General features: G+C 37.4%; 1 protein-coding gene across 6 annotated transcripts in view; it reads left to right on the top strand.

Annotated features, from left to right (window-relative positions):
- The window catches only part of MALRD1 (MAM and LDL receptor class A domain containing 1), an 846741-nt gene that overhangs the window by 534714 nt on the left and 288327 nt on the right, over positions 1-23700 (top strand). For all 6 annotated transcript variants that reach the window (XM_087420773.1, XM_087420775.1, XM_087420776.1 and 3 more), the window contains 2 exons: positions 17959-18204; positions 19817-19974. In XM_087420773.1, the coding sequence (XP_087276899.1) occupies positions 17959-18204; positions 19817-19974 (404 nt within the window). The remainder of the gene's footprint in view (positions 1-17958; positions 18205-19816; positions 19975-23700) is intronic.

Here is a 23700-nt window from a genome sequence, read left to right as displayed (position 1 = left end):
TCAATTGGCTGGATTTGGACATAGAGTAAAATCAAGAAGGGAAGTAACTGCAACCATTTGGGTAAGATGGTTCAGACTCTTGTCTTCCACTGTAGATGCTGCTGAACGTGTAATTGGCATTGGTGTTTTACCTGCTTGTCCTGCGAATGCTCTTCAAGTCCCAGTGAGACTTTGCTGATTGCAAAGAGCATCTTGTAGGGATGCAGTAGTGGGACTAGTGCCCAACAGACCACCAAATAGGCTTCCCATGTTATATAAAAAACAGTATAGCAATCCAGGAGGAGAAAAGGAGATCACAGCTTTCGTTAACGACTTGAAGACAGCAGAGCTACTTTGTTGAAAGATGCAATATCTCAATATATCAACCCTGTGTGGCTAGTCAAAAGTGTACTGTTGACTCTCACGAACTGAATTTAGTGTGGCTCCTGTAGCCTCAGATATTCCACACATTGTGACTGTAACTGAATCAAATGTACAACTGAGAGAACCTGTTCTACCACCGTGGCCATTGCTAATGTCTTTGTCTTGATCCTTTTGGCACCAGATCAAGATCAATTTGCCATCATCTCCTTGGGCCTCCAACACACAGTTACCACACTAACTCAAGAGTGTTTGAATTCTCCTATTCAGTGGAGAATTCAGTCATCAATGGATGGACTGAAACATAGAAAAATCACCCCTCTCCCTTACAGAATAATTGGCTCCATTACATTGATGATATAATGCTGATAGGCCTCAAAAAAAATAGATGACAATGGCTTTAGAGCTGATACTAACTCACATGAGATCCCAGGAATGATCATTAATCCTGTTGAGATATTAGAGACCAACCACTCAATATTGGGAGACAATTCTCCATGGATCTCTTGCATTTCTGCACAGTTTGCAAAACAAGGCACTCACTGCTCTTTGCTTTGAACTATCTTTTCGTGGATGTTTATAATAAACGGCCTTGGAAGATACAAACATTGTCTTGCTCCAAAGCAAAGTTCAGGTTTGCTAATAGCCTTGGAATGTAGAGATAGTTTCTCTCTCTAGATCTAAGGGCAGGGGTGCTTACTACCCATTAATAAAAGATTTGGGTTCCTTATGTTCAGAGTTCTTCTCCTGCAATGCAACCCACTATTTGTATAGGTACCGTATACTCTTCTTCACATCACCCTGTGGAAATTGAAATTCAGGGAACTAAGACACACAAAAAGTGATGATACTCTGGCCACTCCTATTATTGTGAATAATACACTGTCCTTCATCTCTGACCCAGGAGTCTTGTGTTTTCTAATAGTATCTGTAAAACTATGACAGGCTAACTTATTAGCTTGCAATTAGGGTAAAATTTCAGACCCTTCGCAATTCTTGACACCCAAGTCACATTCTGAGGAGCAATACAGGCTGAGGCTCAAAGATTGATCCCTGAGACAGGAAAGGAAAATTTACTTGCCCTATGGCCCCCACTACCAAAAGGGAAGTCCAGCACCTAATCAGACTGTTTGGGTATTAGAGACAATATTTGCCTTATCAAGAGATTTTGTATAAGTTGACCAGAAAATGTGCCAAATTTAGCTGAAGTCTTGAACAGCAAGCAGTGTTAGAGGCAGTGCAACAGCCTGGCTCAGCAGCATTCCTCTTGGGGCCTAAATTCCCCAAGGCCCTCCCTGAACTACAGGTATCTACTACTGGTAACTACACTGATTGGAGCTTCTGGCAAAGGGAGGCAGCTTCTGTTTGGAGGTTTCCTTTAGATATTGGACTCACTGCCTCCTCAATAGGTCTACCCAATACATTCATTTGAAAAACAAGATACTGACCTGCTGCTGGGAACTTTTGGAGACCAAGTACTTTTCACAGGATTTCCAGGTAACATTGTGCCCAGATATTCCCATCTTGGGTTGGGAACCACTCAGGTGTTAAATACAGAGTTGGAAAGGTTCAACAGTCTTCTCTTTTTAGAGGCAGATGGTATATTCAAGAGGGTAGCCCATCCAGTGCTTCAGTTATGTCTTCCTTATGCACAAAGGTCACAGGCACATCTTTAAAGCCTTTCACTTCCCCCTTGATCAATAACAGGGGAAGCCTTTGATTACCTTGGGACCTTGCTTCCAGGGATTTCTTCAGGATGCTTGGACTTGTTTGTTGATGGTTTGGTCAAACTAAAAGCTGATGGTGTCCACTGGGTGGCAGCAGCCATCCAGCCCCAATAACTACTCTGAAAGACTATTACTCTTGCCTTAGACCGGTAATCAGCAGACCACAGTCTTTATTGTTTATTTTATGTTTCATGTATGATGTCTCATTTTACTAGGAAGACTTTAAGCTCATAGAGGGCAGGATCAGATGTTACATTCCACATCTTTCCATGCCAGGCCTTGTGAGAATTGTCCCCCAGTTCAAGATATATATTTTAAAAGAATTTATAATTTATTATTGCTGAATTTAAATTGAATCTTAAGTTTTTTTAAGGAATATTTTTATTTTATATCTTGCCTCAATATATGTGAAACATAGCTAGTTTATTTAAGTCCTGGTTTGGTTGTTCTAAAAACAATCATAAGGCCATACAACAGTTCGCCTTATTGTTATTAGAATGTTTAGATGGCTCATTGACTCAGGTTTGAACATAGATAATGAGTGGTGAATTCTTACGTGTCCTGGTGCAGATCCCCATGGTCTCTTTGTCTCAATCAGATACATAGAGAGAATGGACACTGTGTTGGCTCCGGAGAGGTGTGTTTCCTTGATTCAAAGAATTCTATTAGGCTGAATGATCCCTATATATAGCTAATGCCTCCAGTAATTATTCTTATACTTGGTTCTTCATTATTTGTAATATTATTAAGTCTTATGAGATCTAATGTAACCAGAAACTATTATGGGCATAGACTCACAGGAATAACTTCACGTGATTTTATGCCCAGCTTTAACCCTCAGAATCAGTGCTTCCTTGGAAATTAAACTGGACCAGGGGAGACTATCCCTAGTTAATTTCCCATTATACTTTGAAAGTGGATGCTGTCTGGCAGATGTTATTGCTTTTTAGGGTTCTACATTAAGTTCATCACCAGACTCTGAACCACGAGTAGCAATGCTATCGTGGAAAAAATATTGAACTTGAATTTTTTTTAAATGAGTTTTAGCCTTTTGTCTCCTCAGAGTTAAAAATACAGCCTTAAGTAAGTCACTTCACTTCTCTTTGTCCATTTCCTAATATGTCAAATCTCAAATGAAAGAAACTGGCTGAGACCTAACTAGACTCACTGCCTCCAGTCACTCCCAATTTCCATTCATTTTCCAGTTGAAAAAGATTAAACTTGGGGCCGGCCCCATGGCGTAGAGGTTAAGAGTGTGCGCTTCGCTGCTGGCAGCCCAGGTTCAGATCCCTGGCACGCACCGATGCACCGCTTGTCAGGCCGTGCTGTGGTGGCATCCCATATAAAGTAGAGGAAGATGGGCACGGATGTTAGCCCAGGGCCAGTCTTCCTCAGCAAAAAAAGAGAAGGATTGGCATGGATGTTAGCTCAGTGCTGATCTTCCTCACAAAAAAAAAACAAAAAAAAAAGTTTAAACTTCCTAGAACAATACTCTGACGACGTCACTCCTCTACTGAGAATTACTGAGTAGCTTTCCTATGCTAAAAGATCGAGTTCAAACTTCTTAGATGGGTATTCCACTTTGGTTCAGTCAATGTGCATTTATTGAGTGGATACTATATATGTGATAATATTCTAGTCTCTAGAGATGCAAAGATAAATACCATAGCCTCTTGCTTTTCTGTTAAGAAGCTTACAGTTTAATAGGAGAGACATCTTTGTAAATGAATAATTATAAAACAATCATACTATATGTTATAGAATTGTGATAAACATAAGTGTTACGAGGATCTCCAAAAAAGAAATAAATAATAATTAAAATAATATTGGTAATAATAATAATAGCCATAATTTATTGATAGTCTACTATGTACGGTGTACCAGGGCACTGTTTGGCATTTTAGATGCATTTTTTTTGTGTAAGATTATCTTCCTTTTACAAATGATGTACTGCGATGAAAACATGACTTACCCAAAATCGCATAAAGAGAAGTGGGATTCACACTCAAATTTGCCTAATTACAACATCCACGCCCCACTGTATTGTTTTATATGGTCGCCATGACAAAATACCCAAATTTAGTGGCTTTGAAAGAACACAGATTTATTATCTCACAGCTCTGAGGTCAGAAGTCTGCCAAGGGTCTCACTGAGTGAAAGTCACAGTGTCTGTAGGGATACATTCCTTTCTGGAGGCTCTTGGAGAGAATATGTCTCTTTGTTCTTGCAGGTTGTTGGCAGAATTCAGCTCCTTGCGGTTGTAGGGCTGATGTCCCCATTTCCTTGCTGGCTGTCAGCTTTTAGAGGCCACCCACGTTCCTTGGCTAGTGGCCCCCTTGCTCCATCTTCAAAGTCAGTAATAATGGGTCAAGTCCTGCTCATAACTTGAAGCTTTCCTGCCTCTTTTTCAGTTTTCTGCCTCTCTCTCTTTCACTTTTAAGGACTTATGTGATTATATTAGGCCCACCTGGATAATCCAGTATGCTAATCCCATCCCAAAATCCTTCTGCCAGAATCACGTCTATGTTTTTTTGTCCATGTAAAGTAACGTAGTCACAGGTTCCAGAGATTTGGGTAAGAACTTTTTGTTGTTGTTGAGGAAGATTGTCCCTGAGCTAACATCTGTCCCAATCTTCCTCTATTTTGTTGGTAGGACGCTGCCACAGCATAGCTTGATGAGTAGTGTGTAGGTCCACACCCGGGATCCAAACCCACGAACCCCAGGCTGCTGAAGCAGAGCATGCAACCTTAACCACTATGCCACTGAGTCTGCCCCTGGGTAGGAACATTTTTGATGGTTCATTATTCAGGCTACCACACCCAGTTTCTTTATTGTTTTTCCCTAAAGAATGAGGGATCTGGTAAAGTTTCATTAGTTGGATCTGATGGAATAGTAGCCTTTTAATAGAGAGAGAAAGATATACCTAAAGCTAGGAAGAACATGGTCGATGACTCAAATATGTAAAGGTCCCTGTGTGTTTATAGGAATGGACAGATACCTGGTGTGAATGAAAGGTAGATGTGAGGTAGTGAGGGCTTGAAATAATGATGCCAGAAAGATGGACTGAGACTGGCTTGTGAATGTCTTTGAATGATGTGCTCAGGAGTTTAGACTAAATCCCACTGAAGACGGGGAGTGAGGAAATTTTTGACCATGAAGCAGATACCTGAGTACTGGATATGATCATGTCTCCACTAATTGTGTATGTAATTTTGGAGTGAGAGGACATGGATTTTGAGTTCCGGCTCCAGTATTGACTAGTTTATTCTCTACATGGTTGCTTTTAAAGTTTGATGCAGAACAAGTATGATCATACACACACATGTGTATGTATACATGTGTGTATGTGTGTATATTTCTACACATGCACACACATATGAAAGTGCTTTGTAAATTATCATGTGCCATAAAAATATTAGTTTGCATCTCAAACAAGATTGATTTAATTTTTATCCACGAACAGAAAGTGACTAATGACTCTCCTTATTATTCACGCCACTTGTCAATTGCTAGAAAGACATTTCCTATCCTCTGTATTTCTGCCGTGAATCCTACTGTTTTTTTTAACGCAGTTTAGTACCCAACTCCTCTGTGGAGACATCATTGGTGACCCCAGTGCCACATCTCCTGGTGTCACCAATATTTCATAGCATTTACTTATATCATTCAGTTCTCCCACCATATGTTGGATTGTATTATTAGTGAACATTTATAACTGTATGGCATGGTTGTTATTTATAAACTCCATCAGAAGAGAAACGTAGTCTTTTGCTTCTTGTTATTTCTTAGTTTTTCTGTTTGGGCTAGGATTTTATGCAATGAGCTATAATGTTAAAGAACACAAACTTCAGTGTTTGATCCATTTGGGTCTAAATTCCCACTCTGCCATATGCCAGCAATGTGAATTTGCACAAGTTAATTAATATTGGTATAAAATCAAGCTAATATTTATTTTTCAATATTGTGAGAGTTAGAGATAGTATGCATAAAATATCTGGTCTTGGTTGACATTTAATTAATTTGATATCTGATAATGAAATATGATATGATATGCTTTCATATGATATGGAATGAAATGAAAAGCTATGATAATGAAAGTGATAATTATTAATGAATGTTTCATTTTTTTAACCAAAGCAAATGTTCACCTGAATTTGTTTTCATATAGTTATTTAAGGACTGATTCATTTTTTTTCCAAAACCTCTTATAATCATTTATTTATATTTCAAAACACCTTGTAAGTGAGGTCAGTTGTAATAACTATTTCAGTAATGGAATAATTTTTATACAGAAAGGTTAAAGGAGCTGATTTAAGACCAGACTTTAGATCACTGAAGTTCTGTGAATTGACCTTAATGCGGTGACATAGCTAACTATTTTGCTTCCTGCAATTAGCCTTCTGTCACCAAAAGTGGAATTTATAGTGCTAAAACTATCTGGCATTTGCACATATTCATCAAAATTATTTGGCCTTTTGATTATGCAGCAGACAGTCAGAGAAAAAAATATTTTTTTACATCAATTGTCTGTTATTCACTTAAGTTTTTTCTTGTATTTTTTAAAAAAATGTCAGGAGGAAATGATTTGTGTTTACCTTTGATTACTTTCATTACTTCAATTCCTGCAGTGTTCCATCCAGTTCTCAACTTGTTCTAAGTAATTCAAAACTAGTCCCCTTTCTCTTTATAAATATGCCATATACATGGTTACTCATCAGTAAATTTCAAGGAAAATTCAGAATTATTCTTCTCCAGAGAGAACAGTTGAGTACAGCAGCATAGTCAATATTTGCCAATGCATGATATGCTGTGATAATATGTCTTGGCTGATTTATAGACTTTGAAGCCATTTACACTTCTCTCAAGCTCAATTTTCTCATGTACACAAAAGGATCCTGGTCTCTGCATCTCCCTGGGAATTGAGATGAGGGCAATATAAAACAATACATGTTAATGTCCTACAAATGTATTTATACATTTGATGCTAATAATTAATATATATATATATTAGTATTTTATACTAATACAATTAGTATTATAAATTAGTATCATACTAGATAATAATATAAATAATGCACTCTACTCACTATGAATAATATATACAAAGCCAAAAATATGTAAATTAAAACAAATTCAAACATAGTTTATTCCAATTAATTTTAAACATAGCATACCGCACAATTGAGAGTTATGTTTAGGCATACAAATACTGTGGATTTGTTTTACTTCTTATTAATAGAATTTAGCTTAAATGGTCTGTTTTATTTTCCCCTTTGAATTAGATAATTGCCTCCGTTTTATTACACAGAATTTGTTTTAACCAGGTCAGCAAAGTTTACAAATGGAAATTGCTTTGTTGTAGGATCAAATTATGTAAAGGTAGTATTAAATTGGTATTGTGGCTATAGAATTCTTTCTATAGACATAATAGGGAAATCTTGGCTTAAAGTATTGGAAACGTGTATTTTGAACAAACTGAATAGCTGCTGTCACTATCCAAATGAAAGAAAGAAATCCAGAAACGTTTGTCTTTTTCTTCACAGTAAATAGGTTACAGGTGATTGACTGTCCTTCTCTAATACCCTCAGTCTTGGTATGTCAAAGTTCATCAGTTCAATCATAGCCCTATCCCTGTCATCCTCGACAACCAAAATGTCAACTCATCTTCAAGTCGTCAACAATCTCCTAGAAAACTCTCACTCACTCACTATGTGCCGTCCTCCTTGCTTTATTCAGTCCAATTATTCATTTGTTCATTCATTCTTTTGTTTATCCAGCAAATATATAACTTTCTAATTACATGACAGTTTCTTTCCCCCGCCCCGGACCCTACAGCCTGTCGGAGGAAAGAGTCATTATGCAAATAACCATGCAGACAAGTACAATACTATTATTAAAGTCCTGTGAGGAAGAGCTGCCTGATATGACAAGAGGGTATAATAGAGGGAGTTGACCAATCAAGGCTTCTTGCAAGAAGTGGAGATTGAACTGAAATCTGCAAGATTTTCAAAGAGAGAGTTCTAGAGGCAGGTGCCCCAACATGTGTAAAGTATCTGGTAGGAGGGGCTGCAAGAAGGCTAGTAGGTTTGTGGTGGGGAGTTGAGGGGGAGCATGATAAGACATGAGGCTAGAAAGGTGAGTAGCCTTTGAGTTGATTCTACATCATGTTAACAAATTTGATCTTTACCCTAACCGCGATAGGAAGCCATTAAAGACTTTCAAATTTGCAGTTTGAAAACATCACTCTGCTTACAATGTAGGATATGAATTTCAGGAGGACAAGAGTAGATGCAGAGCAATCAATTAGGAAGCTATTTCATTAGTCAAGGAGAAAGATGAGTGTCTCTTGAGAGAAGTGGATGATTTAAGAGATGTTTAGAAAGTAAAATTGGAAGGTGTTAACGATTGATTGAATATGGGAAATGATGGAGAAACAAGGATCAAGGATGACTACTGGACTTCTCCTAAATTCTCTTTTATCACCACTCACCTTCTCTTTTTGCTCTACTTTTCCCAACTCATACTCAACTGTAAATTTGGAATAGATGTTAGGTATCTCCACACAGCGTTTAATTCCTTATATCTCCTTTTCCAGACTGAAATTTGGTTCCCCTTAATGTCAACATTTCCTCCACACCCATCTGGAGTAGAGAGTGTTCAGTCTTCTACTCATAAACCATGGTGTCCAGAAAACTGTCAACATTCCTGTCACTCATTCCAGATTAATACTCATCGAAGAAGCTTCAGCCTGTTTTGGATTCCCAAACTATAACTTTACTATTTCAACCTTTTCTTTATCCTGGGAGGAGTTCCTGCGGTGTGCAGGTCTTTGTTCTAGCCTCCTGTTATTACTTTTTAAATAAAGCAAATATTTGTTTAAAATACACGCACATAGTATTGCCAAAAAGGGGCATAGGTTAAAAAATCATTTTCTTTTGACTTCTGTCTTTATGCTTTTATTTCCAGAGGAACTGTTAATTTCTTATGTGTCTTGCCAGAGAGACTCAATAAATACACCAGTGTGTGTGTATGTTGTGCATGTGTATATATTCCTCTTTTTCACTTTAGAAATCTTATCGTTCATTCCACATGCCAAAGTAAATTTCAAGTGCATCAAATGTTTAAAATCTTTAAAAAAGAAAAGATGAAATCATACAGTACTAGAAAAAATATGAGAAAATTTTATTTAACATTGGATTGTCAAAAACCATAAAAGGAAAGATTGACAAATTTGACTGCATAAAAGTACAAAATATAATTTTCCTAAAGTGATTTTGATCTTGAGATTTATCCCTAGATCATACTTCCAGCTCCAGATCTGTCTCATGGCAGCAGCTCCATTCGTGATGTCTTAGACAAAATCAATTCTCCTTCAGTACGCAAAGCCTCTATCAGGTACAATGGAAGACAATGAAAGATTATTATATTTTACATTTCTTGACAACAAAAATAACTCACTATACTGTCTTCATGTTATTCCTGATAGTTGCACTTAAAACTTCAGAAAATAATTATTTTTAATGATCAACCTCACTACCTTACCTTTCTAAATATGATACACTAGATACTCAAGGTATACAAATTGTTCACCCCCAAGACATCAGAAATTTCCTCGAAGTCAGAATCATTAAGGAGTATTTATTTTTACAGGTACCATTGGATTTCTCATTTGAGTGCTTTTCCAATATATAGTTAGAATTAGTTGAATGTTAGCATGTAATGTTACCATAACATTTCTTAAATGTTAAGTATTAAAATTGGGTAATTAGGGGCCGGCCTGGTGGCGCAGGCAGTTAAGTGTGCGCGCTCTGCTGCAGCGGCCTGCAGTTCGCCAGTTCAGATCCCAGGCGTGCACCAACATACTGCTTGGCAAGCCATGCTGTGGCGGCATCCCAGGTAAAGTGGAGGAAGATGGACATGGGTGATAGCCCAGGGCCAGTCTTCCTCAGCAAAAAAAAAAAAAAAAAAAAAAAGAGGAGGATGGGCAGATGTTAGCACAGGGCTGATCTCCTCACACACACACACAAAAATTGAGTAATGAAAAAAATTGAAGATTAAACCATTCTTTCAGGAAATATCTTTTTGAATGAACATAAGCGCTAACAGTGTAATTTTGTTATGCAGATCAAGAATGCAGAAAGTGCTCTTTGAATATTTGGATTGCTACTATTTGGAATGAAGGAGATGCAGGCTGCAGGAACAGTATTTGAACCAATTTGCAATTTGTTCCCAGTTGAGGGCTCAGCCTAGGGCTAGTAAGCATTGCCCTGGAAACACAAAAACACAGACAGCTGCTGTTCTCTGAGCTACAGCCTCAGCCATACTGCAGTCGCAAGCCAGTTGGAACCACTGTTAGGCTTTTCTCCTTAAAGCCCGAAGGCTTCTTTTCTGCCTAGACTTCCTTCCATGTTTTCCATTTTTCCTTAATGCAAATCACAATTCTTCTACCTGTTTTTTTTTTTTTTTTTTTTGTCATTTCCTTAAGGCTACTGTCATCTATTTTAAGGAATTTCCTTTCATATGTTATCTCCTTCTATGCTAACATTAAAGTAGATCTCACAGCACCTTCATATTTTCAAGTTTTTGCTACAAATTACTAAGGGAAAAAACCAAGAGGCTTGAAAAATAACAAATATGAAGGCCTTTCCAATGTTTCAAGATCTCCCAAAGCAACTGGTCTGCCATTTTTCATCTACTGCAAAGAAAATAACCAGAAGGGTTCTATTTTCTATCCTCAGATCACCTAGAAGAGTTAGCTGCTCCACTGAACTCTCTTGCCACATAAATAGAATTGCAAAGTGAGAAAAAGAAAAGCAACCCCTGACATCTGGGACCTGGCCTGGTACTCTCAGCTAGGCCTTGATGTTCCTAAATGAGCTGGTGGTTCTCCTGTTGAACATAAACAGTTTCACAGAGCATCAGTGTCAGACAAAGCCACTCTGGGACCACAGTGGGTCAAGATAAAAACAAGATCACTTTGTAATTGTTCCTGAACCAGACAAAACACAAACATTGTCTCAGCCAAAAGAATGACAAACATTCCCCTATCTTGACTCATGTGGGTGAAAGCTGTTTCTAACCAATTATAACTTTAGCCTATTCTAGTCTTCACTTTGTTAGATAAAAATTATTAAGATACCCAATCATAGAATTATCCCTGCCTCCTGACAGCACCCAATCTGAAGCAAAACTCCACTTCCTTGGACCCTCCCCAAAATAACCTAGCCAAAGCTCTAATCCTGTGATAAGTAATTTCTAACACCATCTTACTAAACTGCCCCGTGGTTCCCTATGGTATTTGTTCTCCATCACTGCAACAAATAATAAACCCAACTTGTTCAACGACAGATGTGTGCCTGGTAGTCTTTTGGCTAGAGGGTGATGATAAAAGAGAGAAAATAAGAACAAGATTGTAGAACACTTGTAGTTCACTTTAGGGACTTTGGCTTTTACTTGGAGTGAGATGGGATGCCATTGGAGGATTTTATTTTTTTAACATTCAAAATTTTATACTTTTAATAATTTTGTAATAGTTTCCATTTCACAGATACATTGCAAGAACTATACAGAGAACTTATACATAAATTTCATACAGATACACAGATTATTATCTGCTTGCCCGTTTGTTTTAAGTATAATCTTACTTTCTTCTGAATCATTTCAGAATTAGTTGCAGACATCGTTATGCCCTTTTACCTCTAAATAATTCGTAGTCTGTTTTGTAAAATAGAGGACATTCACTTACATGTATAATGATCAAATCAGGAAATTTGACATTGATACAATATTATTATCCAATTTATAAGCCTCATTCAGACTTAACCAATTGCCCCTAAAATGTCGTTTATGTAATTTTTTGTTTTTTAACTGGTTCAGGATCCAATCAGGGATCATGGTAGTTTTCATATATTTTTAGATTTCTTTAATCTACAATAATTACTCAGCCTTTCTTTGTCTTTTTTGACATTGACATCTTTGAGAAGTATAGGCCTTTTATTTTGTAGATCCCTTAATTTATGTTTGTTGATTTCTCCTAGTTAGATTTAGTTTAAGCATTTTTGGTGAAAATACTATACACTAACTTGTCACCTTTTTTGGAAGTCAGTTGATCATATGTTTGTGAGTCTATTTCTGAACTATATATCTGATCCACTGATCAATCTGTATATACATAAGTCTGTACCACACAGTGTTAATTATTATAGCTTTATAGTATGTATTGTAACCAGGTACTGTAAGTCTGCCAACTTTTTAGCTAATCTAGGTGCTTCGCATTTCCATATACATCTTAGAATCAGTTTGTTAATTTCTACAGAATCCTGTTGAAATTTTGATTGGGATTATATTGAAATTATAGATAAATTTGAAAAGAATTGAATTCTTAACAATACTGAGTTTTATGATCGGTAAACTTGATATACAGCTCCATTTATTTAGGGTCTCTTTTCCTATCAATGTTTTGTAGTTGTCATTGCAAAGTTCAAGCATGTATTTTGTTAAATTTATCCCTAGAATTTCATGTTTTGAAATGCTATTTTACCGGGTTTTTATTTTTTAATTTCAGATTCCAGTTGTTTATTTATATCATGTGGAAATGTAATTGATTTTTGTATATTGATGATAATATAATCTTGCTGAACTTACTTGTTAGTACACACAGCTTTTTGTAGATTTTGTAGAATTGTAGAGGAACACATTGAGCACATTTATCATAGCTGCTTTAACTTCTTTGTCTCGTAATTCCATCTTCTCTGTTGTGTCTATATTTGCTTCTATTGACTAACTTTTCTCCTGGTTATAGATCACATTTTCCTGCTTCTTCACATGCTAGTAATTTTTAATTTGATGCTGGACATTGTGAACTCCGTGTGGCTGAGAGCTGAAGTTTGGTATATTCCTTGAAAAAGCATTGAACTTTGTTCTAGAAGGCACTTAAGTTGCTCACAGTTCTGTTTGGCCCTTTTAAGGCTTATTTGTAAGTTTTTTTAAAGACAGGTTTAGGATAAAAGTCAGCAAATTTTTTCTGCATTTTTTTTAAACGTAAGGGAAACTTTAGTCTTCTTTTTAAAGCAATCTAGTTTAAAAACAAGTTGAGGTTAAGAGAAGAATATGTTTAGAGGGTGAATACGTTCAGCTTTGCAGGCCATATGGTCTTGACTGCAACTACTCCACTGCCATTTTAGTGTGAAAGTAACCATAGATATAATATGTAAACAAGCATGGCTAAGTCCCAATAAAACGTTATTTACTTAAACAGGTGGTAGGCCAGATTTGGTCCTGAGACTGTAGTTTGCCGATTTATGATCTAGAGTCTACTTCCTTCTAGAGTTACTTTGCCCCGTTACTGAAGTGTACCCTTTCTGGAGTTCTTACTGAATGCCCTGTTTATTCGCCAAAGACTCTTCACTCTGGCTGATAGAAACTCAAAGATATCTGGCCCTCTGTGAACTTTGGTGATTTTTTAGCTTTTTGCTCCTGATTATTGTTATTGCTGTTCTCTGTCTCCCTTTGTAGATGTTACCCTAAAAATATGAAAATTAGAATTCAGCCAAAGACTTAAGCATATCTTGTGATCTCTTTCTCTACATAGCTCCCTTTCCTCCATCACCCGCTCTTGCAAATTCTAGCTGTCCCAGACTCTGTCTCCTCCACTCAGTGCAACCCTGTTTTCTGCTGAGCAGACCCTTTGGAGCCACAGTCTAGAAAATGCCTCCAAGCAGAAATCTGGGGTGATCATGGAATGTGCCTTTTTTATCTTTCTCTAAGGGATCACAATCCTGTACTTCCTGTTGTTCAGTGTCTGGATACTTTGCTTCATGTATTTTGCCCATGTCTCTAGTTGTTTATGGCTAAAGGATAATTTTATGTTTTCTCACCCTTTCTTACTGTGTATATGCTAGGAGCAAAAGTCCTCTCATTACTTATATTGGTGCTCAAATTGTGTCTGATTTGGCCAGTAAGTTCCTCTAAAAGCTGGCTCTTTAAACTTTTCATTATAATGCCCTAAATTTTTGAGCACTTCATTATTTTCTTTTAAAAAACAAAAATTTCCTGGTCCATCTTGAACTTTCTTTTCCTTACCTCAACAGACCATTTTCCCAAGAAGACCTGGTTCCTTGTAATGAGGACTAATATTTAAATATTATAGAGTTTGGGGCAGAGGAGTGACATTCAATTTATATTAAAATATCACCAAGATTCTTTATTATTTAATGGACCATACAGGGTAAGGGTAGGACACAGAGATCAGGAAGGAAGGCACTACAGTAAAATCACACAAAATGATAGTGGCTCAGATCAAAATAATTACCATAGAGGTGATGAGTTATATTCTAATGGTAGGATTGACAATTGACAGTATTCATTGAAAGATTATATGAGTTATGAGAGAAAAATTATATATATTATTATTACAGCTCCTAGGGCTAGGGAATATCTTCAATTATAAGATGGACCTCCATCCAAAATTTGGTTTCAATGTTAAGACTGATGACACCATATACACACTAAGAGGGTTTGAAAATGTCTATTACTCACATAATGAGGCTTTCTGGGAGATCAGGGTAGCTCCCAGTCATGCCAAAAAGTAATTTTAGAGAGCAAGGAAAGGAAACTGGCTTAGAGTTTGATGGTGGTTAGTGGGTGGGACCAGGGTGAGGATTCTTATGAGCAGGTAGGGGCTTGCATGGTTTGAACCTCCTGCCAACGGGGAGAGTGCCTTTGTTTTCTTATCCGCTTTCCCAGAAGTGGAACACAAGGAGAGGAGCTGTCAGCCATCAAGTCAAGCATCAAAAAATGGAGTCAGACTCTACTACACAGAGATCCTTATAGGATTTTTCTTCTCTGAGTAACTAGAGTTATACATTTGCCATTAACACAGATGAAGAAAGCTGTTCAATGGGAAAGCTTGAAGGGAAAGAATCAGAGTTTGGATTTCAGGATGTTGTTTCAGATGTCTCTTAAGATTTACGTTGGAGGTTTTTTATTTTTGGGGTTTTTTTACTGAGGAATATTCGCCCTGAGCTAACATCCATTGCCAGTCTTCCTCTTTTCTTTTTGGCTTGAGGAAGATTAGCCTGAGCTAACATCTGTGCCAATCTTGCTCGACTTTGTATATGGGCTGCCACCACAGCATGGCTGACGAGTGGTGTAGGTCTGCTCCTGGAATTCAAGCCCACGAAACCTGGGCTGCGGAAGCAGAGCATGCCAAACCTAACCACGACACCACAGGGCTGGCGTCACGGTGGAGGTTTTTAACTTTTATAACTTGTTCTTTTTTACAAAACTAAACTTCCCACCAAGAGAGTCACTGCTTAATTTAAACAATACTTTTTTTTTGGTAAAAATCAAAGTTACAGGATTTCACAAGAGCTTTAATAGCAAAATCACTTAAAGATATACACCCTCTTCTTAGGTAGCTGATTTCTTTGGACAAAACAATAGGCATGGAAAATAATTTGGAAATAGGTAGATGACATTAGCTGATAATTTCCCTTGATATTTATCAAAAAATGCTGTTGTGTGTTATTTTATGGGTAGAATGCATTCTAGCAGTGGGATTTTCTTTACTGATGTAAAGAGCTTTCTCTTCAAAATTAATCTTGTGTAAGATTTGAGTTATTGTATTTTTTAATTATGCAGCTATTTATATTTGAGAAATGTAAAATTCAATTATTATGGTTATTCTAAAATATTAGCTATATTGACTGTGTAATATATTGGGGTCTATATTGTGTTTCCATTTAGAAGCACGTCCAAATTATTTTCTTGTTTGTTTTAAAAGAATCAAATTTTAGCTTGATATAGTTGCGTTGGGGAAAAGCATCTTAAGAATCAGTTTTGTTTTTACTCCTCAAACAAATTGGAATTGACAAATCAATACAAATGCCAACTTGTATAAAATTAAATGATCTACTAATTTCTCAGGTTCTCAACAGTCCCGTGAGAAATAATGCATCTGGTACTCAGCAACACCATTTCTAATCCTTGATGGTCTGGTGTCTCGTGATAGTTGACCTGATATATCACTGCTCTTCTTTTCAAGTCAGTGGATTTGAAAAATAATTCTGTAGAAAACAGACATGGGTCCAAATTGCATCTCTGCTCTCGAAAAGTCAGCAAGTCATTTAATATCTATAATCCTCAATTTTCTCATCTATAAATGAGAGGGTTAATGTAAGTGATCTCCATTTTTGTGGCTCAAAAATGCTTTAATGTTATGATTCTGAGTAAAGCTCTGTAATTGAAACATTAAAGGTCTTTTGTCTTACCCCCAATCTGCTAAAACTGAACTGGGCACCTAAATAAAAATAATTTAATCTCACACTGCAAGAAAGGAAAATGTTAGCAATTAACCCAGACAAGCAAGTTTTGTTAGAGGCAAAATGCATGGCTGAAACTTATTTTCAAAGGCTTTGCAAGTATAAAGGCCATTTAATTAGGCAATCTTGAACAAGCAATCCAAGAACAACCAGTTTAGTGCACAAAATGACTTGGAGCCTTTAGAACACCAGTCTTCTCTCCAGTGGTTTCTACATGGTGTTCCATTCATCTCCTCCCATTTCTTTCCTCTTACCCATCTATTTTCTCAAATGTGAGAGTAATCCAGGACACAAAAGCTTCTATATGAGATTTTAGTAGCAGGAGTTTCTAGCCCCCTGAGCACCTTCCAGTAAATCTCTGAATCATTTCCTACTCCTAATCCTCACCAATCCTCAACCACCAGACAACTTGCCTCAGGCCATGGAAGCTACCATCTAGAAGTGAAGTATGGGGTGATATTATCAGCTCCTCTACCTGGCAGATGGGGAAGATGGGAAGAAAGAAAATTTCTGATACTATAGTGTCACAGAGCAAGTGTGGAGCTGATATCCCAAGCGGGATCTCCAAACAACTTTTCCTACTGTAGTATTATTAACCATGGTGTTATGTTCTATTGTAATATTGGAGCGATATAATACTGATACCTTGGATGTGCATATTGAACTGCTTTATCATTTCCAAAGCACTTTATTTTACTCATTCATTTATTTGACTAATATTTGTTAATCATCTATTAAGGGCCAGGCACTGCTCTAGGCACTGGTGATATAAGTAATAGTCTCTTTAATTAGCTTAACTTCTCTAGGTTTTACTATTATTTTTTCTCTTTTTAGGTAGGAAAACTAAAGCTCATACAGTGTAGGTATTATCCAAGTCACATAACTGATAAGTATCAGCATCAGAGTTCAAACTCAGATCTTGAAAAGCATTGCTCTTTATCTTAAGTTTTGTAAAAATAATCTTTATGGTTGACATTGCTTTGGAGAGAAATTGCTTTTATAATTCCAAACAATTGGCAAGTAAATATGTATTTTGGAGAAAAATCTGTTGGAAAGTTGGATATTACTTATATATTCATGCCCCTGCTTCTGACACAGTATCATATATATGTTTGGTTTTTGATAAATACTAGAGTGCATGGATGCTAATGGAATGTACTTCCAAATGCCCCATAATACATAAGCTCTTAGTACCCTAAAGATTTTGTTTCAGGATGAAAAATAGAAAGCCTCACTTTGGCTTTCAGATCTAATTTATATCCTTAAACATAGCTTACAAGAAATGCTGTATTTGAGAAGACTTCCTAGATCCATATAATGATACTTCATTTTTTTTTTTTTTCATTTGAGTGATCTTTGTGAGTGATCTACAGGCCAGAACTCTGGAGGGGATTAAGGGAGAGAGAGTGGGGTCAGGTACCTCAGACCGCTAAGAATACCATGTTTCTTTCTAGTATATTAAAGTGAATCTCCTCTTCCTGCCTTTTAACCTCACTAATGTGTTACTAGTGTTCCTTCATTCTTTTTTTGTTTTTTCCCTATTTTTTAGGTTACTGCCCGCTTGGCTATCGGGAATGTCAGAATGGTGAATGTTATAGACAAGAGCAAAGCTGTAATTTTGTAGATGACTGTGGAGATTATACTGATGAAAATGACTGTGGTAGCTCCTGCACTTTTGAGGAAGGCTGGTGTGGCTGGCAAAACTCCCTGGCTGAAGACTTTGATTGGATTTTGGGGCTTGGCTCTCATCAAAGCCTAAGGCCTCCCAAAGACCACACACTTGGAAATGAAAATGGTAGGTTATTAGGTTGTTACAGTTGCTCTAATCATCTTCACCGTGAGGATCACGTTGTCTTCCCTGACAGCAACCGGAGAGCTCCAGAGAGACCACCGTGGTGCCACAGCAAGTAAATCAAACATTTATTGAGTGTATTTGTCTTCCGGAAATGCTATAACCTAAGTGCCACAGACTCAGTGGCTTAAACAACAGGCATTTATTGTCTCACAGTTTTGGAGGCTGGAAGTCTGAAATCAAAGGGTTAGCAGGACTAGTTCCTTTTGAGGGCTGTGAGGGAGAATGATCTGTTCTGCACCTCTCTCCTAGCTTCAGGTAGCCTCAGACATTCCTTGACTTGTAGATGGCCTTCTCCTCGTGTGTTTACATTCTCTTCCCTCTATGCCTGTCTGTCTCTGTGTCCAAATTTCCTCTTTTTATTAGGACACAGTCTTGTTGGATTAGGGCCCACCCCTAATCACCTCATCTTAACCTGATTTTGGCAAAAACTCTATTTCCAAATAAGATCACATTTACAGGGACTGGGGTTAAGACTTCAACATCTTTTGGAGAACACAATTAAACCCATAACAGTGAATAATCAAAATCTAATATTACTCGGATAATTGTAGATAGATGATAATGTATGCTGCCATCAGGCACCTTTCCTAAAAGACACACACTTGTAATCAATAATCCTGAATTCTGCCAACCATTTGATCATTAGCAAGTCATTTAAATTTTCAGATTCTCAAATTTCTCATCTGGCAAATGGAGATAATAAAATCTGCCTTGTGTACTAACCAGGGATTGTAGGGACCAAATGAGATGATGTGTATGAAGCAAAAGCAGTTTGAAACCTGTAGAGGGGCTGTGCAGACACAACTATAAGATCACATATGTTAAAGGTGGTGGGCATGGCTCATTTTTGCAGTAAGTAGCTGAAGTCAAGTCTCAAACTCATTGGTCAAGGAACAGAGGACATTAGCAGAATAATAAGGGACCCTGAATTCCTGGATGCTACAGAATAGGAAAAAGGTGTCTAAATATTGAAATTCCACAGGCCTATTAAAAACAAAGCTCTCTGAGACAGACTGACCAAGCTAGAGAAAGGAAGGTCTACGTCCCATTTAAACATTCAGCTCTACATACTGAAAGTGTTTTGAATATTTGGATGCACAGATATAAACTCAGTATCTTTCCTTTCATGCTGCATATTAAAATTCTCAGTAGTTTACGCACTCACCAGATAACTAAATTTTTGAAACCTCTCCCTATTCCTTTATATAGATTTCATAGGCAATCTTTGCATTGTTTTACAATAACTAGATAGTGTGGGGAGTCCATTAAATGATTTCTATATCTATCTTGTTGATTCAATGGCATCAATATCCCTACAGATCAGTTAATCTGCATACTGTGAAGTCCTTTGCTAAAAGCACAGACAGTTGGAAATTGTTCTGTCAGTGAGCTAGAGGCAAGACTATTAGATTTCTTTTCCGTTTCAAATAGAAATGCCTTTGGCAGCTCAGATCATATGAAATGTAATTAAAAACCCTAACTGAGATGGAAAAGCTAAAATAATTCCCTCATTGTTCTTTCTGTCCTGTCTGAATCCCTTCCCTGTTCCTAGGGCACTTCTTATATCTGGAGGCTACTCCAGTGGGCCTTTGGGGCGAGGAAGCACACCTCAAGAGTGCTGTGTGGCAAGAATCCAGCGCTGTCTGCACCATGAGCTTCTGGTATTTCATATCTGCCAAAGCCGCAGGGTCCATTCAGATTCTTATTAAGGTAGGATCTTCGCCTGTGATGCCTCTGAGCTTAGTGAAGTTTCCTGCAGACAGCACATGGCCAAAGGGAGTTTATTACAACTCTGCTAACTGGGCCAGAGGAAGCCTCCTTTCTTCAGAGACGGATGCTGCTTCTGGTTCAGATGCTCTATGGGGTTTGGCAAGCTAGGCCTGGGTACCAGCTTTGAGCTCAACATCACACCTTTTGGTTATAACAGAATCCCAGAGACTCCTTTTATGATAACAATTAGTCTAAGAAGTAAATTTCTTCTTTCTGTTGAGGTATTTCCCTCCCTATCCTTCTCAGTAAAAAAAAAAAAAAAAAAAAAAAAAGATTATTTATACATCTGAAAGGAGAGCGACCATCCGTTTGAACTCATGTATGAGCAATCATTAAGGGAACTAATATCTGACATTCTGGTTCTAAGCACACTATGCAAAGGACTGAACCGCTCAGGAGAATGATCTGGGTGTGATTACACTGAAATGCTTATTAACTGTGACATAGTAATGCATTTTCTTACTGAGGATTAATTGGATGTTTCTGTCAGGGCTTTAATTTAGTTTAACAAAGTGACAATGTTCGGGAAGCAAAATAACAAAGTATGTATTAATATTAATGAGACTTGGTTCGTATACCTTTCCTCTTTGACAAGTTAAAACAGCAGCAAAAGGGAGATGAGTGTGATGTGTGTGTGTGTTTCTGTGTGTGTGTGTTCATTTCAAGAATCTACTTAGAATTCCAAGAAAGCTTGCTTTAAAAACCTGCTCTAGAGGCCACTGCTGTTTTCTCACACGTGAGCTTGGGTGAGGTGCCTTAGCACTGATGGAGATGTCAGACCAGAATACCAAAGAGCTCGTGTGTCTGAATGGCTAATGGCTGCCTAGTGCATGTTTTATCTGAAACCTGAGTTAACTTTGTAATTTAGGACTCTTCTATAATAATGCAGAAAAGTCTGCCTAATGAAATACGTGCAGCAAATACCACAGTGATTTATTCTTATATTTAAATATGGAAACTTACTGAAATATAATGTTCAAAGTTCTCACAGGAGTGTTTTGCTAGTATTCTATTGAATGTGATCCTTGATTATATGGTAAGTACCATGTGAAGGGTTTGGTACTGCTCTGTGGACTTTGCTTTTATTATTTGTTTCATTCATATTAACATTTCACCTCCCTTATAATAGCAAACTGTAAAATGTAAAATTAAACTATTTTGAGATGTAAGTCTTCCTACCAAGTCATGTTGAATTCCTGTGGTTTCTCCAACTGATTCCTGTGGACATTTAATAGCATTTTTAAAGACCTGTCTTCCTACTGTATTTTTTTAAAAAAACACTCATTTTAAAAGTATATGCCTATTATTATTATTATTTTTTTTTTTAAAGATTTTATTTATTCAGTTTTTTTCCCCCCAAAGCCCCAGTAGATAGTTGTATGTCATAGGTTCACATCCTTCTAGTTGCTGTACGTGGGACTCGGCCTCGCGTTGGACGGAGAAGTGGTGCCTCGGGGCGCTCCCGGGATCCGAACCCGGGCCGCCAGCATCAGAGCGCGCGCACTTAACCGCTAAGCCACGGAGCCGGCCCCCTATTATTATTTAGTGACGTTTATTGTGAAGGAGAGAAATCTTTCATAATATATATCGATGTGATATTTGTAAATTTTAGGGCAATCATTTTATTTTGGCGGTTAATATGATACATATTTTTGATCATGATTACAAAATACTTAGGCTTCTCTCTGTGTGGAATCATGCTGGAGTTTACCCTGCTCATTAGTTTGAAAGCCTCCTGGCCAGATGGCAAACACAATAGGGACAAGGATTCTGCCTTTTATTTATTTTTCTTTTCTCCTCATCTTTTAAAATGGTCCCAATTTACGCATGTGTTGCCCCCAGCTCAGTCTCCCCTGCCTATTCTCAGGAGCGCATCCTTCTGTGTTTCCCTCTTTTCCCTCCATAACAAGTCCCACACAATCTGGTAGATTCAGCCTGTCACAAAACTTTCCTTGACCACCTTTGCCCACTATGATTATTCGTTCTCTGAGTGTCCCTCCCAGCTCCAGAAATTCTTCCTGTTCACTGGCTGTTCATTTATACTTATTCTATTTCAACAGATAGTTTATAAAATCTTGAGAGCAAGCCTTGAGGTTTTAGTCTTTATGTCCCTCTCAGCTCTTCAGAGAAGGGACTCTGGATGAAGGGACTGCAGGAAAGGAGGGATGTCCTCCCAGAGGACACTGCTGGGCTCAGGACAACCCTTGTTTGGGACAGTCCTTGTGAAGGAATGGCTGTTATGCATTACATGCATGACATTAAAGTCGAGTCTGGAGAATTTGTAATCTAAATCTGAAATATATACATGCAATCAGATGCAACAGGCATGCAACCATTGTACAATAATTTAATAACCATATAGTTTTAAAGGGTAGTATTGATTGCAGATCACAATCACAATAATACCTACTAAGAGATACCATTTATTGAGCACCAACTATATACCATTGATTGAACATCAACACATACTATTTCCCATAATTCTTAGCCCAACCCTCTGAGTTAAATAATGTGGGCCCTATTTTACTAACGGTGGGGTAAAGAAGTCTCATAGAAGTAACCTAACCATCCTATGGCTGCATAGCCAGTCCGTAACAGACTGGGAATTTGAATCCAGGTATGTTTACCTCCAAAACTCATGTATTCATCCCCTAACCCCATCCACAAGTGTTCCTCACTGATAATGATGAATGTTCCACTCTAATAGTGAAATGAAGATTCTATTGTACTGAGATCTATAGTCATTGCTTGGGATCGTTTTCTTTTTTAGGAAAACAAAATGAATAATAGTTCTGAGAATGAATTGGGGTGATTCTTATTTTTTTCCTTTAATTATTTTTTTGAGGTCACATTGGTTTATAACACTGTAAATTTCAGGTGTACATCATTATATTTTGGCTTCTGTATAGACTGCATCGTGTTCACCACCAAAAGTCTAGTTTCCAGCCATCACCGTACACGTGTGCCCCTTTACCCCTTTTGCCCTCCTCCCACCCCCTTCCCATCTGGTAGTATGTGTGATTCTTAAACTACTCCTGCAATAAAGGAGTGAATTCAGGGAAACCCCAACAAAACAAAGCTACTGTTTTAGGAAACGTTTAGCAAAGAGCAGTACCATTTTACATATTGTATATATTATACTTTTCTTTTATATTTCTTGCTTTCAGTCACATGAGAACTACTTTTCACTAAAGAGATGTGATTGAAACAAATGTAATCTTTGTGTCTTAAATCAAAGTAATGGGTGAATTACAAGAAGATGGAAAAAAATATTTTATTGAGAAATTAACGTTAATTTTTTTCTTTCCTTTGGAGTTTGGTTTGGTTGTAAATGGAAACACACACAATAAAATGAAGTACTTTTTAAGAGAACTTTTTAAGAGAAATAACTACTTTTTAAAATACAACTAGATTTTAATGAGATTGAAGAGTTTACCAGGTAGAAGGATCATTAGCTACCACTCGCTGCTTGGCCCAAGCCAGACACTTTGTGAGTGGGATTCAGTCCAGGGAACTGGTTGTGATCTCTATCTTTCCACTGCCCTCATTCTATGGGTGAATCAGTCAAAGCTCAGATGGGCTAAGTAGTAAGTCTAAAGTTGTAAGTAAGTGGATGAGCTAGGACTTGAACTCAGGTATTATAAGAATTAGGATTAGAATGTTACA

This window comes from Ceratotherium simum, chromosome 32 (assembly GCF_057802395.1).
Source record: "Ceratotherium simum simum isolate JZ-2026a chromosome 32, ASM5780239v1, whole genome shotgun sequence".
In the NCBI taxonomy this organism is placed as follows: domain Eukaryota; kingdom Metazoa; phylum Chordata; class Mammalia; order Perissodactyla; family Rhinocerotidae; genus Ceratotherium; species Ceratotherium simum.
Note: the sequence above shows the minus strand (reverse complement) of the source record. Positions and strands in the feature narration are given on the sequence as shown.